This window comes from Mastigoproctus giganteus, chromosome 10 (genome assembly GCF_048544385.1).
Source record: "Mastigoproctus giganteus isolate SK-2022 chromosome 10, ASM4854438v1, whole genome shotgun sequence".
NCBI lineage: Eukaryota > Metazoa > Arthropoda > Arachnida > Uropygi > Thelyphonidae > Mastigoproctus > Mastigoproctus giganteus.
Window position 1 is genome coordinate 1,612,092 of NC_143584.1, and position 26,439 is coordinate 1,638,530.

At 41.0% G+C, this 26,439-nt stretch overlaps 1 protein-coding gene across 1 annotated transcript in view; it reads right to left on the reverse strand.

Moving 5' to 3' along the window:
* Positions 1 to 26,439, reverse strand: part of jp (junctophilin) — an 87,533-nt gene that overhangs the window by 52,461 nt on the left and 8,633 nt on the right. The window contains exon 2 of the mRNA XM_090383614.1: positions 10,315 to 10,592. Coding sequence (XP_090239740.1) covers positions 10,315 to 10,592 — 278 coding nt within the window. The remainder of the gene's footprint in view (positions 1 to 10,314; positions 10,593 to 26,439) is intronic.

A 26,439-nucleotide genomic window follows, 5' to 3' on the forward strand; every position in this document is an offset into this window, starting at 1 on the left:
CTTTGAGAATATTTTAAAGAATTTTTCTTTCGCGGACTTAAAAAAAACACGAAACATTCCCATGATTTCCTGTTTGAGTTAACTTAGGAGGAGAAATCAGTTAAATTTCCAAAAAATCAAACGATTTCAGAATAGAAAGGGAAAAGAATCAGCAGTCCGATTTAACGAAGATTCCCTGCCCGTGTTGTGTTTAACAAACAGATCAAAACTGCTCTGTTTATTAAACACACAACAATCTGCCAAAAAACCAACAAAAATTCAATACAAGAGATGTGCCCAAAAATGTCTGCCATTTGGGAAACTGTAAAACAAAAAAAATTTTTGCGCTAAGCCTCAAAGTGGGAGGGCAACTGTCTTCACTTCAGAAAGTCGGTAAGACTGTCATCTTCAGTCATCTTGGAGGGAAGAACGTTACGAAATCATTGCAATATCTGCTCTCTCAATCTGGACTCTCTTGTGCATCTTTCCTGGGAGTAGCCCAGAAGTTAAAACTTCATCTGTACAGGGCTGCGTCAGGTTCTTTTAACGCTACTCGTTAAAAGAACCTGATGCAGCCCAGTCTTCGAGGAGAACACTGGAGGAGTTTATTGAAACAAGCTGGAAAGAAAACTTTACAGAAAATATTCCAATAGTAAACCATTTAGTGCCACTTCTGAAGACGTTTCAGAATCCTTTTGGATATCATTTACAAGTCTACAGAAGGAAAAATATGGTGATTATAAGGACTGGTTATATATACAGGGTGATTCACTACCAGTGCGACAAACTTGCAGGAGATGTAGGGGGCACAAAGACGAATCGGAATTACACAGCATTCCAGGGTCCGATGTGCCTTCGTCATGAGGTGGAGGACGTTGAACGGGAGTTCGCGTGAACAGCGATCCCGCTGGAAGTCGGCATTTGCGAACCGTTTCTGTTGAAGAAACCAAGTAGCAAAAGTCCTCCGGAACGGATAATCCGCAGGCTCCAATGACTGGACGCGTTGCAGATGGTATGAACTCATTTGGTTTATTGACAGTATCCTCCATACAGTGGATTGGGAAATACCCAATCGTTGGCCTATCGCTCGAGTACTCGTACTCGGATTGCCTTCTGCAAGACGTAGGACATTCTCCTCATTGTCTGGCGTCCTCGTCGTTCGCTCTCGATTCAAGGCACCTCTCGCGAAACAACCAGTCTCACGTAACCTTCTGTGCACACGTGCGAAAGTCGTATGACGAGGAGCACGCCTGTGCGGGAAACGTTCCTCGTACAAGCGCAAAGCGGCGCGCCCGTTACAGTCCGCAGCTCCATACGCGAGGTGCATGTCGGCCAGTTCAACGTTTGAATACTCGTCCATCCTACTGCCTCGGGAACCGTTTCGCAAATGCTGACTTCCAGCAGGATCGCTATTCACGCGACCTCCCGTTCAACGTCCTCTACCGCATGACGAAGGCATGACCCTGCAATGCTATGTGATTCCGATTCGTCTTTGTGCCCCCTACACCTGCAAGTTTGTCGCACTGGTAGTGAATCACCCTGTATATAGTCAGTTATCACTGAATTATGACCACCTACCTAAAACAGTTCTGGGCCACCGTTCGCACGGATAAAAGCCGCTATTCGCCTAGGTATCGAAGTATCGCCGCTATTCACAATATCGGAATAGACGACGATTGCGAACATTGTCCACATTCTGCACTTCCCATTCCAAAAAGTCACACAGCTGTTCAATTGGTTTAAGGTCAGGCGAATTCGGAGGCCAATCAAGATGGGTGATATCTTCACTATGTTCGTCTAACTATTCGTGCACATTGTGGGCCCGATGACACGACGCATTATCGTTTGGAAGATCCCGTCCTGTCTGGAAAAAAAATGCAACATGGCAGCACACAGTCTCCTAAGAGCTGGCGGTAGACCTCACCAGTTTGGACTTCAAAGGGGTCTTCAATGTCTTATGGTGGCACAGTGGCCTGGAGAGATTCCGAGAGGCCGGAGTTCTACTCCTATATGTAAACTAATTTCTGATTATTTTCACCAAAGGTACATCACAAAGATTGCCTCAGGGCTCCATCCTTGGCCCTTTGTGTTGGAATACAGTTTTTGATACGATACACAGTTCAATAGACGGCATCCTAATATTCAGAAATTTGTTCAAGCCAATAATCTACTAATATTCGGCTTTGGAAATTCTGGGTTATATTAAGAGACCTCCTCAAATAACATTTTGAAGGTTTTAGATGAGTGGGGCATCACCAACACACTAACCATCTCCAGTAGCAAAACAAAGGAAAAATTACTAAAGAGAATACATATATAATCTTTATTGTATACAAACGTGGTACATACAATAGACCCTTCACAGCAGCAATGCCAGGGGTTTTACATTGGATGGTGTACAATAATAGCCTTGGGGAGACGGGGCCGACATCGAAGTTCGGGCTCATCCCCCAGAGCCAACAATAAAATAGAATCAGTGTCAGATTATTTACAGGACATTTTATGCTTTTCACAATATTTACAATGAAATAATAAAGATATTCAGATTAACATTATGTTATATTAATATTTATATTCATAAAGACATCGTGCTTTGAACATTATTTACAATATATTGGGCATTATTATGCTGCCCTTATCAATGTGCACTTTGCCTGGCCAAGGTCAGGCTCTTAAGGATCTCTCTTCGGTACCTCCGATCCTTCACAAACCTACAGAGGTCGCCGTCAATTGAAAGGATTGTGGGGAGCATCTCCCTGGGGAGAAAGCGGTCACTGAGCGATAGTCTGTTGTAGTGAGCTGTGAGCGTGGGAGCTGACCTCAGTCCGGGTAGAGGGATCCTCCAGGCACAGTTCCCAGATGCTTGGCTCCGAGACCATTCCGGTTGTCATCTTGACAGTGAGAACAAGGCGTTTTTCAAATACAAGATCTGGAAGTCGGGCAAAGTGAAGTGACGTCGCCATCGCAGTTGTCCTTTGCTGGGGTTGGACGACGATGTTTTTGCGTGATCCAACGAAGGAGCCAGTATTCGGCGGAGTACACGCGCTTGATGTTGGTAGGGGTCGCGGACCCCCAAATTTCCGAGGCATACAGTACGACGGAGTATACTGAGGTGTATATGTACCGTCGAGTCACATCCAGATCCCTAACGTGGAGCGGTTGTTGTTTTGTGGTCCAGCGCATTTGACAGAATTTTGCTATGAGCTTGTCAATGTGGGGGTTGAAGCTCTGTTTATAGTCGAAGACGACTCCCAAGAATAGGCCCACTGTTGTAAAATACAGATTAAAACTATTAAATTTGAGAGAAATTGTAAATATCTTGGCTTGTATTAGATGAAAAACTCGCATTTCTGAAACACACAAAAGACATCAAGTAGAAAATTAAGAATTTTGCAGAAAGACTAATCAAGCTCAGTGGAAAGTCATGGAGCTTTAAACCTAGGATATTTAAACTTCATTATGAATGTCTTCATACCAATAATGTTATAGTGCCGGTGCGTTGAGGAATGTCTTAGCATTAGTAATGGCAAATAATGAAAAAAGCAGGCTTACACAGTAACAGCCAAAAAAAAAAAAAACCAATACGTCATTTTATCTATTTATTCATTCAATCCAAGAGTTTGTCCAGTTCTTCCTTAAATTTATTTATACCCTTAACTTGCAACAACAGACCGAAGCTTATTCCTTATTCCAGCAACCAACTGCTGGCTGGCTAAAGGCAAACTTCCGCACATCTATTCTGCGACCCTTCCTCAATTTGAATTTATGCCCCCTCAGGTGTATATCTGAGCAAGAGGAAGAATCCCATCAGCCCTGAACTTGCCCAAACCATTCAAGGCCTTATACACCTCAATCACATCACCCCCACAGGTGCCTAGTCCCCAGACGCTGCAATTTGCAGAACTTAAGCCTTTCTTGGTAAGAGCACCCCTTTGTTCCCCTCACAAATCACGTTGCCCTTCTGTGAGTAACGCAGAAATTAAAACTTCATCTGTACAGGGCTATGTCAGGTTCTTTTAAAGCTACTCGTTAAAAGAACCTGACGGAGCCCAGTCTTCGCGAAGAACACTGACGGTGTTTATTGAAACAAGCTGGAGAGAAAACTTTGCAGAAAATATTCCAATAGTACAACCATTTAGAGCCACTTCTGACGACGTTTCAGAATCCTTTTGGATATCATTTACAAGTCTAAATGACAGATGTAGCGCTCCTTGTTCCAGCAGCGCTACATCTTTCCTAAAATGAGGTACCAATCAGGCAGTTAGCCACCCCAACCCAACATTTAAGCTCAAACCCCAGCATCAAGCCCTTGTGAGTAGCACAGTTGGTATCACTGTCCTCCCAACAAAGGGTGGAAAAGACCCGAGTTCGAATCCCGTCGATGACGTGAGGAATTTTTATGGTCCTTTTTCACAACGTGGCTGAGTTAGTCGGTTACAGGCGAGGGTAGCGTGGTTTTTTTACTCCCAGAAACTGGAGTTTCTAGCAAACAGAAAATCGACCACAGAACACACGCAATTTCCAGACAATATACACGGAGCAATATGGCCTCACTCGCTGATGCTCCTAAAACCCCAATACAACAACAGTGGAACGTGGCTATTGAAAACATTTTAAATACCATCACTCGTGATCGAATTAAACGTTCCTCTTTTATCGGACGCGCAGTATTTTAAGTGTTATCTGTTTTCAGCGTGGGTTGTGCGCTTTTGAAATAACTATTAGGCGCGCACGATCGCTGTCGCCGCTAGCTTGTTCGTGTTGTGTGCGAAGCCGCGACGATTTTAGCATCTGCCAAGCATTGATTTCTGCCGAGAAGTGTTTACATTCTTCTCCTCCTCCATGGTTTCCGCTCATTGTTCGAAAAGTGTCGGCACACAAATTGAGAAATAGCAAACTGACGGAACTTTGCATTAAAAAAAAAAAAAAAACTCGACGGATTCGCTTCTTTGCGCGATACGATTCCTTATCTTGTCTGTCCGTAGCTGCAAAGAACACGGAAAACAGATGGAAGAACAATGGGAGAGTTTAAGAGAATATAAATGAAATCCAAAAAACAATTTCGATTTCATTTATATCCGTTTCCTTTTCTGGAATAAACAGATAATAAAAATAATAAAGATAGACAAGCGATGTACCCCGGTCAACCTAAACTAGGAGACCCCTCCCAACCAGACGGCACAAACGAAGCTAGAAAGATGGGCAAAGAAGACACTCCATAGCAGACACTACAACGACCTCCGTCAAGATCACATAGATAAAATTGCTTCCAATGCATGGCTCACCAGCGAGACGCTCTTCCCTGAGACAGAATTATTTATGCTCGCCATCCAAGACCAGGCAATCAACAACAGAAACTATAGAAAATACATCGCCAAGGAGCCCGGAGTGTCCGATGACACATGTCGACAATCCCGGCTAGCCTCAGAAATGATCCAACACATCGCCGGGGGATGCAAGGTTGAGTCCATGAATGTACGCAGTCTAACCTAGACTGCATACACTCATGGACTGGTAGCCAGGATAACATAACTGTTAGACTGTTATGTAGTTATGTGATAACATAACTTCTCCCATTGGCTGAACATATTAGAAGCTAGCGAGGAAATACCAGTTGATCAAAGAAAGTGTACCGTACTATACTAAGTACGAACCCCAAGCATTACTAGAGATCCCAGCCCACAAGCCGTACTGGGACCGCGCCATAATAACGGATAAGAAAATCGTGCACAACAGACCGGACGTAACCCTTGTGGACAAGAAGGAAAAGGCTACCTATCTGATTGATATAGCGTTCTTCATTTCCATATGTAACGTATTTATTTAAATTAACTAAATGCAACGAGGCTAAATGCAATACCCAACACTGGCAACCTGCAGAAAACCCATAGGGGAAAAAATCAGGAAGTACACGAATCTAAGACAGGAGATCAAAGAGATGTGGCATATGGAACAAGTAACGACCATCCCGACCATCGTGTCAACCACAGATATGGTGCCAAAGGCCCTACATAACAGTCTAGCAGATTACGTCTCCCAGCGAATACCAACAAGGAACTCTAAAAAGTCACAATCCTGAACACGTAGGATAGTCAGAGTTCCTCGAACAACAATAACACCGGACATAACAATAACCACCCTGTGTACTTGGTAGCAATACCCATTACGAGGTGGAACCCCCAACCCCCAATCAGGGAGAAATAATATAAGGGCAATAATAATAACTAGGGGGCTTCTTTTAATAAAAAAAAATATTTACAGAAGCTTTCGACTTTGTGTGTCTCTTCCTCAGCTATGAATACATTACGTTACTATATAATATCGGTGTAGATACACCACAGACAACTCTTAAAGAAAAACTACGATCGAAGTATGAAAAGCATCATTTCATCTGTATCTCATATTGTGCTCATCCTTCACAACGAGTTACCAAGTACTGCACGACCCCGAATAAGTAACGCTTCACTAGTAGAGAAGACTATTGTTATTTATTCTCGGTTGACGACACCACCCAGACGGACCGTTTCAAAACTAGTTGGCTTTTCATCGGTGGGTGCCTTTCACGCTACGATCATAGGTTTTCTTTAAGAGTTGTCTATGGTGTATCTACACCGATATTATATAGATAAAGAATCTTAAAATATTAGGCCTTGTTGCATTTAGTTTATTTAAATAAATACGTTACATATGGAAATCAAGAATGGTACCGCGTGGTCGTGTTAGATAAACATAGCGCGTGACCACGATTTAACAGAAGCTTGTTTTACCACAGTAAAATAAGCTTCTGTTACGTATTCTTGTATTTGTTACGTATTACTACGTAACCCGCATATCTCTTCTCCCATTGGCTGAATAAATATCACTAGGAGGAATATTATTTTAATGTATAGAAAGATAATAATAATACTGAATTTGAACGTTTTTATTTTCCCGAGTATGTCGTCGGTTTACGTCATTGAGCAGACGTTCAAACTGAAGGTTAAGCCTAATTGCAGGATCAAACCACAGCGCCTACATTAAAAATACACGTAATATTTATACGGACCGTTCTATTAAATCGTTGGCGTTCGTTAAGGGGAGCAGTTACCTCGCCACACAGCCAATTCCAGTCCTTAAATACTAACTTCCCCGCTAGAATTCACCAACGGAGACCATGAGACTGATACCTCCCCCATTAATTGAGAAGATTTAACAGACTCGACGCTTAATTGCGAGAATTATTTTAATTAATACACCGCGCGTGTTAAGAAAAGGATGCATGACACTTATCCAACAATTTCGGTAAATCAAAACCCCAACTGTCCCACCCCCGCAACATTTTTGTTGCGCTGTTCGCGCGGAAACTGCAGTGGAAATAAGGTTTCTTCCGCATTAAAAATGGCAAAACTCCAAACGTAGTGAAATACAGAATTTCCGAGGACAAAACGTGCTTCTTGGTAGTTGGAAAAGCAGTCTCGGGCCTTCCATCCTCTTCTAAACTACACTTACTTTAACGACCTTTCACTTTTTTCCTGAGGGATGAAACGAGGATTATTATTATTATTTTATTTATTTTTTTTTTTTTTTGTGTGTGTGTGTTCTCGCTGTAGACATTTATTTAAAGAATATTTAGTGTTCTTTTTCTCGTGGTAGTTTCTTTCCAAGTTGAATTTATTTTAAAATTAATTCAAAGTACCATAATCAATTCAGTCCGGTGTGATTCTGACCTGTTGTGTTTGGCGCCTGAATGAAATGCTTTCCTCAGATCGCAGTAATTACGCGGGACCAAAATTTTCAATCGTTTCAAGATCGATTCGCTTCGATAAAATTTGCGACGTTACCCTTGGAAAGAAAATCGAATGAAGTTCATTGCACGTGGTTTTATGCGTGATGACATCATGCTTCAAAACTTATGTTCCTCGAGGTGATTACATAAGTGAACATAAGTGATTACATTTTAGATATTTTCATTGTAAATAAGATATTTTTATTGTAAATATAACCGTATGATGTAACGTAAATATAGTTAATACTGCGTAATGTGAGGAAGTGTAATGGCATGTTTACATTTTACGTTTTTAATTTTGCAGTGTGCATTATCCATTATCTATTGTGATGTGAGCATTATATATTATCTATGTGCATTATCTATTCTGATGTGAGCCCCTGGCCATAACGGGACAATTGCAACTTCACTTAAATCTATATATATATGCACATTGTATTCATTTAGTTGCAATAAAGATTCTCTCTCTCTCAAACTGATTGGACAATACATTAATATTGAACACACCCATACCACTATATGCCTCAGAAATCTGGTCCTCTGCATCTACCTCTCGACGTAACAAATTTCTGTCAATGGAATATTGGATTCTGCGGTGGCTGAACCGTCTGGGAGGGAACCCCTTCACCATCTCGAAATCCATTCTCCTAGTCAACCTAGGCATGACCTCCTGGAAGCTCACTGTCCTCAAAAAAAAAAAAAATCTGTCAACACTCAACAAGCTGCTAACTTGCAAGATTGATGCCCCATCAATAGAAGATATCATCGCACTAACAAGAGGAATAAATAGAAGCCATCACCCACTTAGGATGAAGCTATCAAACTTGGACTCCCTAAAAGGAACGTTCCCATGTAACACCATTGAACACTTCAACATTTCCGTTGATCGGGTAAAGTTTGAAGTCAATAAAACCTACAGAAGCCAAATTATAGACCAAATCTGGACTAAATCACCAGGATTGCTGTGAAAATTGAGCAGTTTTTATCAGAAATTTGTATGATATGAACAATTAAATGCAATAATAAATGAAAATAAATAAATCTGTTATGTTAGTTGCTGATAAAGAAGTCAACCATGTGTATTTAACTCTTCAATTATTAAGATCCATGTTATTTCAAAGTGAATACAATTAAGTAAATGTATATAGGGTGATTCACTACCAGTGCGACAAACTTGCAGGAGGTGTAGGGTGCACAAAGACGAATCGGAATCACATAGCATTGCAGGGTCCGAAATGCCTTCGTCATGCGGTAGAGGACGTTGAACGGGAGGTCGCGTGAACAGCGATCCCGCTGGAAGTTGGCATTTGCGAACCGGTTCCCGAGGCAATAGGATGGACGAGTATTCAAACGTTGAACTGGTCGACATACACCTCGCGTATGGAGCTGCGGACTGTAACGGGCGCCGCTCTGCGCTTGTACGAGGAACGTTTCCCGCACAGACGTGCTCCTCGTCATACGATTTTCGCACGTGTGCACAGAAGGTTACGTGAGACTGGTTGTTTCACGAGAGGTACCTTGAATCGAGAGCGAACGACGAGGACGCCAGACAATGAAGAGAATGTCCTACGTCTTGCAGAAGGCAATCCGAGTACGAGTACTCGAGCGATAGGCCAACGATTGGGTATTTCCCAATCCACTGTATGGAGGATACTGTCAACAAACCAAATGAGTTCATACCATTTGCAACGCGTCCAATCATTGGAGCCTGGGGATTATCCACTCCGGAGGACTTTTGCTACTTGGTTTCTTCAACAGAAACGGTTCGCAAATGCTGACTTCCAGCGGGATCGCTGTTCACGCGACCTCCCGTTCAACGTCCTCTACCGCACGACGAAGGAATTTCGGACCCTGCAATGCTATGTGATTCCGATTCGTCTTTGTGCCCCCTACACCTCCTGCAAGTTTGTCGCACTGGTAGTGAATCACCCTGCAAGTTTGTCGCACTGGTAGTGAATTTACAATAATTATATTGTAAAGATCTGAAAATTTGTACAAAAGTGTATAATGTATATTTCAAATATTCTGTACACCCTCCTAGCCCACTAGCTGTACAGGGGGTGAACCTTGTGTTAATAAACTGATGGTAACAATAATAACGCAATCACGTCCCTGCGACTGATCACAAGGGACACAAGAACAGCGGAGAGAGAAGAGATGATAATAATGATAATTTTAGGAAAATAAAATAAAGTCCGTCGACATATAAAATACACAGAATGGTTGTAAGAAATTTCGGAAATGAAAAACTCCAAAGTGTCAGTGAGACGGTATGTCCTCTTTACTAACTTAAAGTCATCAAGAGCTGAAATGGTTAATTTTGAGAAAGCAGCCATATTTCTACTGGAAAATTTGTGCTGATATACGGTGGAAGAAGAAACTCAGTTGGTGAACGCATGGTAAGGAGTGCAGGTGCCCGTCAAAATGTATTGCTCATCGTGGTGCGGTTTAGTTTAACGATCCATCTCAGTTGCACCAGCCAAGGAGACACGAAGGGAGGAATCGCTGTTACAGGAAACATTTCGGACTGCTGAGAAATACGCGTTTTACAAAATGCGACTTCCACTCACCTGCAGAATGGACTTTTTGAAGTTCGAGGATTTCTCCACTAGAGATCTGCGACGGGTCGGAGGTTCGTCACTGCGTGACTTCAAAACGAAGCCGCCTCGAAAATCGTCCATCTTTCGATCTCGCTCGCTGGCCGGATCCGCTTGTTCCACGGGGAGGGAAGTCATGGAACTTTGGGCGCTGCTCTTCGGGCGGTAGTGAGACGCCAGACCAAACGTGGCGCTCGTGCGCACCCCGTAGCCGTGTCTCATTCCCCTCATCCATTGACCCTGGAACGTGCCTGAAAGAGAAAAGACTAAGTAAACACTCTGGATTTTGCACCACAATTAAAATTACTGACGAAGAGGAAGCTGAGATCAAGATATATCCTCCTCCCCCACCAGTCAGGGGTTATTTACAGAATTAGTATATTTTATATAACAGAAAAATCTGACACTGTTAATGACGAGTTAGTATAGTGAAAAGAATAATGAAGGTTAATCTTGTCCAGATTTTACATCGGCGGTGTTTCAACATCTAAACTAAATTCATTGTGATGTATATTCAATAATTCAGAGTTCTACAAAAGTTAAATTTAATATTGGAGGAGAAGGTATTCCCAGGGAGCCGTCTTGATAAGTAGACTATATAAATAGTGCGATATCCAAAATCTGTACGAGTTCACACAGAATATATATATATATATATATATATATATATATATATATATATATATATATATAAACTTATAAAAGGTGTAAAATCTGAATTTTAACCAAATGTATTAAATAATTTTATCGATTATGCAAATTTTATAAATATTCAGTTACCGGCGTTGTTACAATTTCCAAGTAAGTAGTTTCTGAACTAATTTTCTGTTTTAAATTTCGATATTCGATTGGGAAAATACATCAGAAGTAAATGTATCTTGTAAAGTGATTTGTATTTACGTCGTGTATTTATATTTCACTTCTCTACTTGTTTTGTATATTTGTATTCGCATATTTATGCTGTTGTTGTTATTGCTGGTAGGATTTTAGTAGCAATGGCGACTGAGGCCATATGGCTCCGTGTATATTATCTGTAAATTGCGGGTGTTCTGAGGTCGATTTTCTGTTTGCTGGACAAAAAACCTGATTTTCAGGGAGAAAAAAAATCATGAGACCGATTAACTCGGCCACGTTGTGAAAAAGACCCATAAAAATTCCTCACGTCATCGACGGGACTCGAACTCAGGTCTTTTCCACCTGGTGTGGGGAGCACGGCGATTCCACCCGCTGTGCTAACCACGAGGGACATATTTGTGTACTACATTCTATCACAATTATAGGAGGGTTACACACATTGTAAGAGGGTTAAACTGTAATGTGTGATGATAAATAAATAATGTATTTAAGGAAAATGAGCTACAGCAGAGGGCAGAAACATCGAGGCTGCTTAAAGAACAATAAAGGTGATTGACGAGTGCAATTCACAGAAAACGCAGAGTTCCACCTGAGCAGCTTAACGAATTGGAAATCCCAGACACATCGGTGTGAGGAGGAACTTAAACAGGGACAGTTTCTGGGTGATCAACCACACAGAAGGTATGTGAAAGAGTTGACTGACTGTGCTGGAGCAGAGGAATAGGGCTGTGGCTTAAGATTTTTCTTTTTATTCTTAGCGAATTCACAGAGGTCTGCTTCAAGTGACTGTGCGACCGTCATCTCATATTTACAGGGAAATACCTATTGACAGTTTGCAACTTGTTTCCTTTAGGGCGGAAGAAATCGCCCGAAATATGATTACGCAGTGAACACTTCCACACGAACACACTGACGATAGCAGCGAGTTCCCACTCAGAGATTGATTTGTGGAGGCTTACTGATTTTAAGGGCTGTATTACTCCTGACACGATCAAGCCGTGCTTGTGAGCAACCACTCAGTTAAGAAGCTAAAATTCAGAGAGACAGTTGTTTCAGTTGGCCGCAATAGCCTGTTTCCATCCGATACCCGGACTGAGTAGCACGATTCGTCACTCCACATCACGTTCTATCACTGCTCTAACATCCAGTGTTTCCTCTTTGCACCTCTTACAACCATGGTAACCCATCTACTGAAGCGTTTTCTGATGGTTGTTGGTATTATACTTATTTCTGTTCTGCTAGCTGTTCCTCCAGTCGGCCCATTAAGGGCGGCTTCGCGATTTCCTCACTCTCTCCGTTTCAACCGTCGGATAGTTCTGGCCGTTATTAATGGTGGTTGTTTGGCTCAAAATGAATTATCGCGTTACCTTCCATATTGTGTCTGAGCGGGTGACACAGCGGTATCGTCACCGTCCTCCCCACACAAGGTGGAAAAGGCCCGGGTTCGAATCCCATCGATGATACGAGGACTTTTATGGACTTTTTCACTCGGTGGCTGAGTTAGTCGGTTTCAGGAGTAGATAGCAAGGTTTTTAACCCCGGAAAAACTGGGGCTCTTCATCCAGCAAAGCAGGCAAATCCACCAGAGACCAAGCGAAATTTACAGACACAATATGCGTGGATAGTTGAAAGTAACTTTCCAGGTGACCCTAATATAACAGTTTAGTTTTTTTTTTTTGTTTTTGTTTTGGTTATCCTCCATCTTCGATTGCCATAGCTTCCAGTAGTTGATATTGAGTGATCCACTCTTTCTGCTATCTGGCGAATGAACGTGATGTGCCTACTACGTGACCTCCATCTACCTGCCGCGCGATTTCTGGGAATTAACCATTGCTATCCAAGGATGAGGAACTCAAGTACATGCTAGAGGGTAGTGCGCGTATACACTTAAGGAAACTGGATGAACTTTGACCAAAGCTGGTGATAACGTTAGGAAAGAACTGAGGATCAAAAGTTATAATTTTTTAGGAATTTGTCAATATTAAAAGAGATATACCATCGTTTGTGAAAAAAAATTCTACAGCTGTAATTATTGTTTTCCACAAAAAAATTTAATTTTTCATTAAAAATTATTGCAGTTCTAGAATAATGGCCAGAAGAAGACAAGTAGCTCTGTACATTCATCATTTTTTCATTAAAAAAAAACAAACTGTCATATCCAAGAGCTGCCTTATCTGCCCATGTGTAATATGCACATAAATTGCGTGTGTTCTCTTTGCCTGGTTTTTCTGGAAGAAAAACTCAATTTTCCCTGGGGGGAAGTCTTTGTTATCCACGTATGAGACTTGCTAACTCAGCCATGGAATGTAAAAACCATAAAAGTTCCTCACATTATTAACGGGATTCGAACTCGGGCTTTTTCCACTCGTTGTGGGGAGGATGGTGATACCAGAATTCAGTATGTTCAGCACTCACTGTGCTACCAGCACTCAGTATGCTGAACTAACGGATGGATAGTGGGTTATCCATGAGTTAGTTGAATAACTTCGAGATAGGATGGACACTATCTTACGAGAGTAAGGAATGTTGCTGAGCAAGAGATGTCTACAGTTCGTCGATTTTGGACACAATGGAAAAAGGAAGGCACACGTGTTCGAAAATGAGGCACAGGATCTTCCAGAAGCACTGAAGAAAGACAGGACTGGCGTATCTGACGGATGTCTTTGCTTACAGGCCGGCCGCTTCTGTCAGATCAGGAGTGTTGTTGTGCCCATATAACATCTTGCCCAGCACAGTGGTGTCATACATAGGCTGATTCGGAGGCTGAAATTGTGTTTAGGCGTGAGCGATGGACGAATCAGGATCAGAAAACCCTGGGGGGGAGGGTAAGAGAAGACTGTATAAGGAAGAAAGACACGCATCACAAATTCCCGGTGAAGGATGTAATGATTTGGGGAGCAGGTAAGTCTCTTATTATTTTTAAAATGTCATCCCGTTTTACAACAGGACTTTGTCCTGTTGTAACAGCGTCCTACAATTAACATTTGGCTCTTCAAGACGTGAATTTTCTTGCATGGCCTGCGAGATCACCAGCTCTAGCCCCATAATAATAAAACAAATTCATTGGATAACACCTGATCTCAAATTCGTTTGCGCTTTCGATCCCTCAATTAAAAGCTCAAGCGGAACAGACCTGGGAGCATATGCTGCACGGTGACACGCAGCACCTCTTCAACCAAATACAAGCGATGACTGAAACATGCATTTGGTTGATGAACTGTGGCACAGAGCCGTGCCGAAGCGAACGAGGCTCTTGCCTCAGGTTAAAAGCTGAAAGGGGCGCCAAAAAGAAAGATTAAATAATTGCCAACGTTTTCGATTTTATGTTTTGATTATTCCAATTCGTTCATCATCTTGCTTTTGCAAGACGAAAATCTTAAATGTTAAATTATTCATGAATATGAACTGTTAGAATCTGGAAGTGGCATTCAGAATATCTTTAACGATTCCAGTGACAGTTGCGTGATGTGAAATAGGTTTCAGCAAGCTGAAAATTGATTAAAAACTAATTACCGTCAACATTAAAACAAGAAAAATTATGTGATGTGGCCATTTTATCAATTGAGAGGACCATATGGAATCAAATAAATTTCGACAAAATTATTGATGACTTTTCGTCACTCAAAGCTCGCAAAATAAAATTGTAATCTGTACATATAAAAGTCTGTCTGTAATATATTATTGTTAATTTATTAAAGAAATACTGTTTATTTATAATTTAAATTATTCTAATTTGTGATATTTTTGAGGAAACTTTTGTTTCGGGTATTTATAATAATGTTGTTATTGTTTTTGAAATGAATGACGCATAAATAAATCTGCTATATATTTATTATAAATACTGCTTATGGGAATAAAAATCACTTTAAACAGGTTTTATTTTATTTTTTTGGCATCCTTTTATTTTTATTAAAACGTGTACCAGAAATGTATTTTAAATAAGTCTTATTTTTTTTTTAATATTTTAGGGGAGGGCCCAATTTTTCATTCTTGCCTCAGGTACTAAAATGCCCCGGCACAACTCTGCAGTGTGTCATGCATCTTGTTGCAGTACCTCTTCAACCAAATGAACACCCCATTGAGCGCGCTTGTATTCAAGCAAGTGAGAGTAAAGTTGCTGTAGTTGTAGAATTTTTAGGAGCATTAGCAACTAAGGCCATATTGCTCCGTGTATGCTGTCTGTAAATTGCATGTTTTCTGTGATATCTTCTCTTTTATCGGTTTTCTTTGTTGGACGAAAAACAGAGTTTCCGGGAGAAAAAACCATGCTACCCACACCTAACACCAAATAATTCGGCAACGCTGTGAAAAAGGCCGATAAAAATTTCTCACATGGTCAACGGACTAGAACTCAGGTCTTTCCCACCTGGTGTGGAGAGGACGGTTATCCTACAAACTGGGCTACATAACGGTCAACCCTAATTATAATTTTGAGCAATGCAGATATTTTTCATTGATATTATTATAATTTGCTCGTATCCCTCTGTCCGTGACGCTCTTTGAATTACCTCAAAGACTAAAAGAACTGTTGGCCCGATTCCTTTTTTGAAATAAGCTTTATTTAGCGGTAAAATTGAAATTAATTTTTTTTTTCAAAAAATTTTCCGAATGATTTTCAAATTTCGAGAACTGATTTAATTCCCAGTGAAACTAACTTGCCATTTACTTTGGAAAACTTTACGTAGCAGTTTCCAGGTGCTGATAATTTCTGTGCAATAACTGTAATTTTTTAAAGGACGATATACGTATAATAAATTATCAAATTGCATTTTTAGTCATATTATTATCCGAGTTCGCCCCACTGACACCTTAGCTAGCAAGGAGCCAAGGGAAAAGTTACTTCGTATTAATCTTTACTTCTCAGAAACAGTTTCGGAAAATATTCGCCACGGGTATTCTAGTCCCATATAAAATTTAATATAATTTAATATGAAAATATAATCATTTATTTCTGCAATCCCTCTTAATATAATCACCTGTCTGCCCGGGTAACACCGTCCTCCCCACACCGGGTGGAAAGGGGCCTGGGTTCGAATCCTGTCGATGACGCGAAGAATTTAGTGGGCTTTTTTCACTCCGTGGCTGAGTTAGTCGGTCTCAGGCGTAGATAGCAAGGTTCCCCCCCCCCCTAGAAACTGGGGTTTTTTCGTCCAGCAAAATAGGCAAATCGACCAGAGAACACACGCGATTTACAGACACAATACGGGTTTATGTAGTCAATTACGGGTAACCCTAATATAATAATTTAATAATAATGACAGGAATATCCTTGAGGAGCTCCTCTGTTTGCTGATCCTTATACCAGGATGGGACTTTTGGTAAGACGCCAGGCGCCCGACACAACACAACAAAGCACAAAATTTACACACAAAACACTACACACACATGACCAGTTATGGCGCAAGTCTCACCACAAGAAGTATAAAAGCGGCTAATGGGGGAAACCCTGGGGCCGCAACAACTACACTTAAATACTTAATATAATCACCAACTTTGGTCGTAATCGGATCACTCTTTCGTGATGGTTGGGTTCAGTTTCCTTTACACACACTGTGAGATTGTAATTCCAGCACTCAGAAGGACGATCGGAAGTGCATGAAAAACAGCAGACGGGTGAGTTGCGCCCAGATACACAACCAATTAGAAGCTTCGACTGATACAAAAACTGAAGTAGAGAAGCGGAGTTCAAAACAATGACCCAGTTAACAGGCTTCTGACTAGCAAGAATCAATTGCAGAGTGCAAGGAGACTAGAGAATACCAGAGAATCACATTCTGCATCGATATCAGCAACTCAGCGACTTCGATAGAGGGCGGATTATCGTCCTTCTGGACGATAATCGACCGTCTGGTTGGACGGTCGCTTCGTCATGTAGCGGAAAGTGTGGGACGCGACAATACTACAGTGCACAGACGTTGGCAACAGTGGCTGCGGAAAGGTACAACTGCTAGTAGAATGGGTAGGTGATGGAGCACAACGGAGGACTACGAAAACGGAAAATCGTCTTATCCATCGAAAGGATCACAGTTATATTAGCTGCCATCCAACGAGCTGTGACGCCAACTGGCTGTCACCCCATCATTCGTCGAACCATTGTATACCGAAGGGCAGAAGAGGGCCGCCGTGAACACCGAACATTGCGTCAATTACCCCCTGACAGCTGCCCATCGTCAACAGCGTCTGGAATGGTGGAGCACACGTAGGGTACAGAATGGCGTCAATTTGTCAACAGCCCTGATTCTTGCTTCTGCTTGGGGATCTATGAATACACGTGTGGTAACGACGTGGTGAACAATCCTTGCTGATGCTATGGTGTAGGAAGCGATCAGGTTTGATAGTCGGTCATTATTAGTGTTCTTCAATGGCGATCTGACTGCTCGCTCTCTCCTTTCTTACTGGGGTGCCCGAAGCCATTTTTTCAGCAGGAAAATGCTTGAACACATACCGCAGGGGTTTCCTCTGAGTGTGCTGGTGCTGTGGACGCACTGTCTTGGGCAACCACGTCCTCAGATTTCTCCCTCATCGAGCCATCTACAAGAAAGACCCAAGAAGAAAGATAAGAAAGCAGCCAGCGCAGATCACGGATGTTCTGACCAGATGCAAGAGGCTCGGAGGGAAATATCACAGGAAGCTATTCGACATCTGCACGACTGAATGGCGAGACACTGAGCTCAACGTACCAGCAACCATGGTGGATTTACATCATATTGATCTGTCCATTATAAGCATCATTTTATGTCATTAAAAATGCGTTATGACATAAAATAACACACATCTTAGCGGCTGCAACTTTATGTTCCTCGCCCCTTTTGCTATCATTACTCTAAATACCCCCTTTGTATTCCTTCAGGGTGCTGAAATTTCAATGTCACAAAGTCTATACAGTACATATATTTTACAAATTAAGATCGAAAGAGCGATAAAGCTCAATATTTCCTACTAATGTTATTATTATAAACTATAAAAAGAAACCTCATACCTTTATGTAGGAACAGAATTCTCTCAACACTCACGTTAGAAGGATTATATGAATAAATGTCCCATATTTAATGTCAAATAAAATCAATTACGAAAATTACATTAAAATTATATAAATAAATACTTATTAAAAGATTGTCATGCATTCAATTCTCATCCCCAACATAACGCGCCAGGAGAAGTCGACCGCCATATCAACACCCCCCCCCCCCAAAAAAAACCAAACCAAAAATGCATGTTAACATGAGAATTGAAAACAATTGTCGAATTTATCCTTAAGAAACATTATTTAAAATTGACTAAACTTCTTATAAGGGACCAAACTTATTCGGATACACTCCACGCTCACAAGAAATGAAGTGTTTTTTGCGAATTCATTTCTTTTATACTTAAACCTATCGACTACCTGATAAACCACTATTTCTTGTGAGCGTGGAGTGTATCCGAATAAGTTTGGTCCCTTATAAGTTTAGTCAATTTTAAATATTTTAACCTATGTTTCTTAAGGATAAATTCTACAATTGTTTTCAATTCTCATGTTAACATGCATTTTTGGTTTGGTTTTTTTTGGGGGGGGGGGGTTGATGGCTGTCGACTTCTCCTGGCGCGTTATGTTGGGGATGAGAATTAAATGCATGACAATCTTTTAATAAGTATTTATTTATATAATTTTAATGTAATTTTAGTAATTGATTTTATTTAACATTAAATATGGGACATTTATTCGTATAATTATATAATCACATAATCCTTCTAACCTTTTATAGTTTATAATATACTTAACAGTAAAATCTCAGGAATGCAGACTGGGGATTGCGGGAAAGAATAATATTAAATATAATGTAAATGTAAGATGTAAATAACGTGTGAATATAACGTAAATTTAATTACATAATATAAATGTACTGAGTATTATGTAAATATTTTCAAGTCGTAGTTATGAAAACGATTAAATTTGTTTACATTCCAGAAACGTAAATTAATTTAGACGATAAAATAGGACACGAATAACTATGAGGAAAACAAAGAATAAAAAGATTACGAACAACAAAAAGGAGAAAATAATGGAGTCACTGGTTAAAGATGCATTGCAGAATCATCCAGAAAAGACTGCAGTAATAATTCAGACACAGCATGGGTTTGTTAAGGGGAAAGTCTTGTCTGACAAATTTGATTGGATACTATGATGTGGTCACAAAGTCAACTGGATACAAAAAATAATTTTGATATCATACTTGGATTTCAGGAAAACTTTTGACACTGTTGTGCATGGAAATTGGAGCAGAATTGTATTAAGGATAAGTTGCTATAGTGGATAAAAGGGTGGTTGAGTGGAGAAGACAGAGAGTGATAATCAACGGATGCTGCTCTTCGTGGACTAATATTATTAGTGGAGTCCCACAGGGTTCGGTGTTGGGCCCTCTGTTGTTTTGTATATTTATCAATCATATTGATGAAGGTATATCAGGCTTAATGTCGAAGTTTGCAGATGATACAAAAGTTGGCAGGGTTGTTAATGACAGTAATGGCAGTGTGGTACTGCAACAGGATCTAGATAATTTGGGCAGATGGGCTGAGAAATGGCAACTGAAATTTAACATTGACAAATGCAAAGTACTGCATATGGGTAGGAGTAACCCCACATAAACGTACCAACTGTGTGGTATTACACTTAGGGTGGTAGAGAATGAAAAAGACCTGGGAGTAATTGTGCAGTCAGATATGAAGTTTTCTGAGCAGTACAGACAGGCTGCCAGCGCAGGTCATGGGGTATTGTCAGTGATATACAGGAATTTTGCTAGCAGGGAAAAGGTGATTATCCCTTTGTATAAGGCAATGGTCACGCCACTCCACAGGCCTCATTTTAGGAACGATATAGAGCTGCATGAATGAGTACAAAGAAGGGCAAAACGATTGGCGAGGAAAAGGAAGGGGTCCTCTTATCAAGATAGGCATAAGTGCTGCAAATTTCAGCGGCTGGACTAAGCACCTGCGAGGTGATCTGATCGAGGGATAAAAGGCCTTGAATGGGTTGAGCAAGCTGAATTCTGATGGGATTCTTCCGCTTGCTCAGATTACAAACTTAAGGGGGCATAAATTCAAATTGAGGAAAGACAGTTATAGATGTGCGGAAATTTGCTTTAGCCGGCGGGTGGTTGATTGCTGGAACAAACTTCCAACTGTCGTTGTGGAAGTTGATAGCTTAAATAAATTCAAGGAGGAACTGGATGTGTGAAATTCGGGATGGTTGGTTTTTTTTTTTTTTTTTTTTTTTGGCTGATGCTGCATAAGTTCACACACTTGCTTTCTTGCATCACATGCCTCCATTATTAATACACGTAATCTAACATAACCTAATCACTCCTACTCAATGAGCCATATTCCGTGTTTTCTGCATGTAAATAAATTTTTGTTCAAAATCGGCCATCCCGGCCATGCAATTTGCAATTCCACTGTAACTATTTTAGTGCTGTCGAAAAAGAGGGCAGCAGTTGAGCCGCGCAAGTTTTTGTGGCAGCGTACTCATCTGTGTCCACGTTCCTCACTCCAGATCCGGATCCTACGCTTATTCTTCTTCCGTTACAATACGCCCCGCCGATTTGGGCACTCTGCCGAAATCGATCGATTTAAAAGCATTCGTGAAACCTTACTTAATGAAGCTGGACCATGTCACAGACGCCAGTACGAGAAGTGCCTGTCGCTAATGGGTAGCGGAATCATACGTGACATAATTCGTAGAGATATAAAAAGTTAAAATGGCTCCCTGATTCGTTTCGGGGGAAAACAAAATGACCCTTTTATTTAACTCCAGGCGCAAAAAAATTAATAGGAGACGAGTAATAACGCTGATATTAGAGAGATCAACAGAAGAGGGTGAAGTGGGGGGAGAATGAAGAGACCAACGGGCAAACAGGGTTTCCGAGTCGCCTTATCTGCAATTCTGGGTCATCACACCGCCCTGACCAAACACACCCGAAATGCTTGCACAGGTCACAATATTCTTTACGGGGTACTTTTTCTCCCCTTAAAAATAATTAAATGTAGATATTTGTAACTACATTTGAAGTACAGGGCGAGTGTAGAGGAACTTCGCGCGATGAATTTAAATTTATTGTGTGATGTCATCATTCAGCAACGCAGTAAATACAAATTTTGAAAGGGGGAGTTGGAAATCAAGATATCTGCGTGGTAAATTGGTGAACATTGTGTCCACCGTGAAATTATTCTAATAGTTGAAGAACGTTGTCCTTTTCATTCCACTGTGACATTTTTAGTCCATGCTTCACTCCTCGTAAAATAAAATAAATAAAAAAAAGTGGATGGGATGCGTATACAATGGCCTAGAAGCAGGGGACGACAACCCTTAATAAATTGCTTCAGTTTAAGCACTTGCATATCACAATTGGCTTAACATTCAGTTGGCGAAAGTTCATTTCGTAGCTGGTTTACGATTGGGCGCCATTTTGCACGAAGCAGTTCGACTTCTTTAAGGCTGGACGAGAGTCACCCGCTGCTACATAAATATTAAATTGTTTGTGGGGACGGGATCGGCACGACGGTACTTTGAGGTGTGACCACGCTGAAATCAAAAGCTGACAAGAGTGGAGGTTCAATGTCTACTTCCAAACTGTTATGTTTGCTCGACGAGGCCCTTTTCTCACAACGGGGCATTTAATTTAACACATCCTCATTTAATACATCAGGGCCGCAGCCCTTTGGGAGGAACAAACTGGCACTTCTTTTTTGGCGTCGCAGTCTTAAAGTGCAGCCGGAAATGTCCCTCGCTGCCACCATTGCGCTCCTGAGACATCCCAGACGTTCCACCGGCTGTTCTCGCATTGGTCTGCGCGAGTAATTAAACGATTATTTCGGGGCTGGTGATTAAAGCAATTCCTCCACCCAGACAGTCTGCTTTCGTTCAAGGTTTCGTCTTTTTTTTTTTTTTGGACCTCCGTTCAAAGATCCCGATGAGTGCTGTTGGCACTGCGCACGAATGAGCCGCTCAACTTTGGACGACGAACGGAAATCTGGAAATGCCGCGTAGGATAGCTTAGTTGAAAGCAGACTGGAAGCAGATAGAGAGGCAATTCAGCCGTACAAATGTAGTCAGTGCGAAATTCTCCTAAGGTCTCTGCTAAGTTCTGCAGACCACGTCTTCCAAGTCGTTCCTCAGAGGGATAATGGTCGCTCTCTTCAACAATCTAATTACCCTCGTTGCACCTTCTCCAGTAGTGCTTTGTTTCTTTAGATGCAGCCTTCAGAACTGAATATAATATTCCAAGTATGGTTACACCATCGTCTTATACAGTCTTATAAAGACCGTCTTACAAAATTCCGATAAATGGCAGAACATTCTGTATCCTTCTTGCCGTCTGCTCACACTACACGTTCAAGTTATTCTAGATTGTAATCTCTAAGTCTTTCTCATCCAATACATCCTTTAGTTCCTCTTCCAGTAATCTATAAATTATCTGGATTTCTGTTCCCCAAGTGCGATACTTTGCATTTGGTAGCATTAAACTTTAGTTTCTAATTTTCAGACCAAACCCGCAGTCGATCCAAATCCTTTAAAAGCAGCAAAACCTGGTTCCGATCGTTAACCACTCTCACAACCTTCAAGCGGTCAGCAAACTTTAACAGATCAATATCAAGGAAGATAAGAAACAAAGAGGCACCAAGCACTGATTCTGACAGGCCCCACTGGTTACTTCAGTCCACTCAAGAATACCCATTTATGACCACCCTCTATCTTCTGTCCTTCACCGAATCGCCGATCCACTGATGGAACTTCCCCGTTGTCCCGCATTGTTCCAATTTATAGGGTAACTGTATCAAAAGCCTCACTAAAATGCAGATGACAGACAGTTAACAGATATGGTACAATAGTGAGATACAAAAGGGAAGTTAGAACCAGTAAAATGTGCTCGTTCCAAAAAATGTAAATGCACAGTCCACATTAGTACTGCATACTAATGCAACGATGCGTGCATAAGAACAACGTCTTGCCTCACACTTTCTTCAACACTGCCTTTGTCCAATACCACTATATGTCTCTATCATCTGGTCCTCAAATCCCAAAACCCGCTCAGAGAAATTCCTTGGGATAGGGTACTGGCCCCTTAAATGGCTATACAGAATGCTGAATAGCTGAACATTGAACTAAACGATAATGGGCAAAAGGAACAGAATTATTCTGTTAGACGTGATGCCTTTGAGAAAACAGAATATTCACACGCCAGCAAAGCTTACAACCAGGACGCAGAGACATCCCTGGAATCGCCGACTGTCAAGACACAAGGAGAGCATGTAACCAAGCTGACCCACGACACCTCTTCAAGCCCGTCTAGACAACCTGGCTCGACCGGGAAACACAATCGAGCTTTTTAAATAGCGCTTGACAACTTCTATGGAACAAAATGGGCAACTTCTAAATCCTATAGATCCAGAAAACTGGAAGAAACCTTCACGTTGATCAGCTGTGAGATGCGCTTGTTGCTGTAAGGTACGTAGTGCATTACATTTCAGGCGCGTTAGCAAATAGTAATAATTCATGATTTATAACAAAAAAGGAGCAGAAAGCAACGACTTTTGGCCGTTCCATTTACTTCCATACAGACAGTCTGATCCTCCAACGACTAATCCATACAGGAGTTCCGCATGGTGGTGTCTTAACCGGACTCCTCTTTACGGCAATGATGATCCCGTTCTGCGAGAGTAGGGACGATATATACAGATGACATTAAGATCTTAACGACTATCCAACCGTTCTTATCTAATAGTGCAGTGTGTGACCAGATCAATCATAAGCTTATGGAGCTATTCATATACTGTACTTAGATAAATTTGGCCTGGCCCTAAATCCGCAAAAGACTGTAATGATGGCGTATTCTCTCAAAAAATCGCCAACGCTCATATATCCAAAAATAAATGGAATGGCCATCCCTATTGTCACCACTCATAGAGATCTGGGGATAATTTTTTACAAACACGTTCACGTCGCATATTGATTTACTGGTAAAGAGGATGAACTATCTACGTTGGTCATCCAAGCAGCACCTTTTACACGTCAGACAATCTGCAACAACCTCACGATACATAAAAACAGTGTATTTGGCCATATTATACGGTGTTGAATTGTGGGCATATACCACCCCGTCACCCACATTAGGAGAATATATGCTACTGAATTCTGGCTGAAGTGGGCCAACAATAAGCACCATCTCCCTCATCAATTAAGTACCATGCAACTTGCGAAACAACTGAAACTACAGCGTTTACCAGACATTGCCTGGAAACGACTCATAACTTCAATTAAGATGACGGGCGTGATATCCTCACCGTGCTTCTGGCAGATTTATGAGTGGCACATCCCACCATCGGCCTTAAGAGGCACAAAATCCCTGAGAATGAAAGCAAACAGACTGAAGATGGCTGAAAGGTTCGCACCAGCCAGGGCGTTGGAATCAATCTGCTGCTTATCTGAAATTGACCTCAAAAGGCTGATGGAAGATCCGAAGTACAGAAAAACAAACGCGATGTGGTTCCCAGAGGCTACTGTCGCCTAACAGTTGTACGCGTTTTTGAAGTGTGTGTACTGAATTGTGTGCTTCTTTGAACAAGTGTCTACAGTGTTTTGTAGTTGTTATTCTGAGCAACTTGCACATGAACTGTCAGGACAGAAATGCAGTGTAAATTTAATGAATCTATATTTTCTATATGTTTATATTGTTTTTTTTTTTTATGTAAATCCCTTGGCAATTACTGCCGTGAAGGGAATTTGTCACTCACCATTGTAACACCTTATTTAGTATTTATTTATTTATGCGCGAACCGAGAAAATATAATTTCTGATCATCCGTCACATCGCCCATTCATTCCTGCAAACAGCGCACGGTAACAAACCTATGATATGTATGAAAAAACGAATACTAATAATAATTATCGGATAATCCGATTTTATTGAAATTGTGAAGGATCGCAAATCTTTCTAAAACGCCCAAATATAAAATATAATGAAAATCAATCCACTTGGAGTCGAGTTATATAAGAACGAGGGGGAAAAAAAAAGAAATAATAATTTACGGATTTCTATTGGTCTGATTTTAATTGATTTTGAAACACAAAAGCTTGTAAAAAAGGCAAAACAAAATTTCATGAAAATCCGTGCACTGGAAGACGAGTTGTTATATGCGGACGGACGGACATGGTGAAGACAATAGGCGCAGTATGTATATATGCCTAATAATTGATGGCAATACGTATTCTTAGATAGTATATGATGTAAATAATTGCATGTAAGGTGGATAAGCCTCTTGGTTGAGTGGTTGTGTAAGGATGTATACCATATTTATTGGTTCAATAAACTGAATTTATTATTATTAATAGTAGTAGTATCTGAAACAAAACAACATTGATTTTTTGGTAACGCTTAGTTCTTTGACCTTTATCTAAACTAAACTATATTTCTCCGTTTCTCCAACCCACCCTTTTGTACATTAAATGCCACCATTCAAATTACCGTGGATGATGCGCAACACAAAAACTCTCATTTTTTCCATTGGCATATTCTTTCTTTGAAACCCAAAGAGCATTTGCTCCAATACGCCTTCCAAATAAAGGGAAACATGCTGAAGTTCCTCCAGTCCCTACTAATCTCTCGTTCCATGTATTTCCATACAGAGAATCAGATCCTCCAACGCCCAGTCCATGAAGGAGTTCCACAGGGTGGAGTGTTATCCCGACTCCTCTTTACCGCGATGCTGATCCCGTTCTGCAAGGGTAGGGATGATCTATGCACTTACACAGACGACATTAAAATTCTAACGACCATCCAACCGTCCATGACCAATAGTGCATTGTGTGACAAGATAAATCATGAGCTTCTGCAGTTATTTATGTATTTAGATAGATTTGGCTTGGCCCTAAATCCGCAGAAGACTGTAATGATGGTGTACTCTCTAAAAAGATCACCTACGCTTGTACAACCAAAACTAAATGGCATAACTGTTCCAATTGTCAAAACTCATGGAGATTTCGGGATAATATTTGACATTACACTTACGTTCACGTCGCATATTGCTATGTGAGTGGCACATCCCACCATCTACCTGAAGAGGCACGAAATCCTCGAGGATGATAGTCAACAGACTGAAGATGGCCGACAGGTTCTTACCAGCCAGAGTGTTGCAGTCAATTCACAGCTTATCACATATGGGAATTGACTTTGATCAACTTGTAGATCACAACTATAAAAGACAAACCACG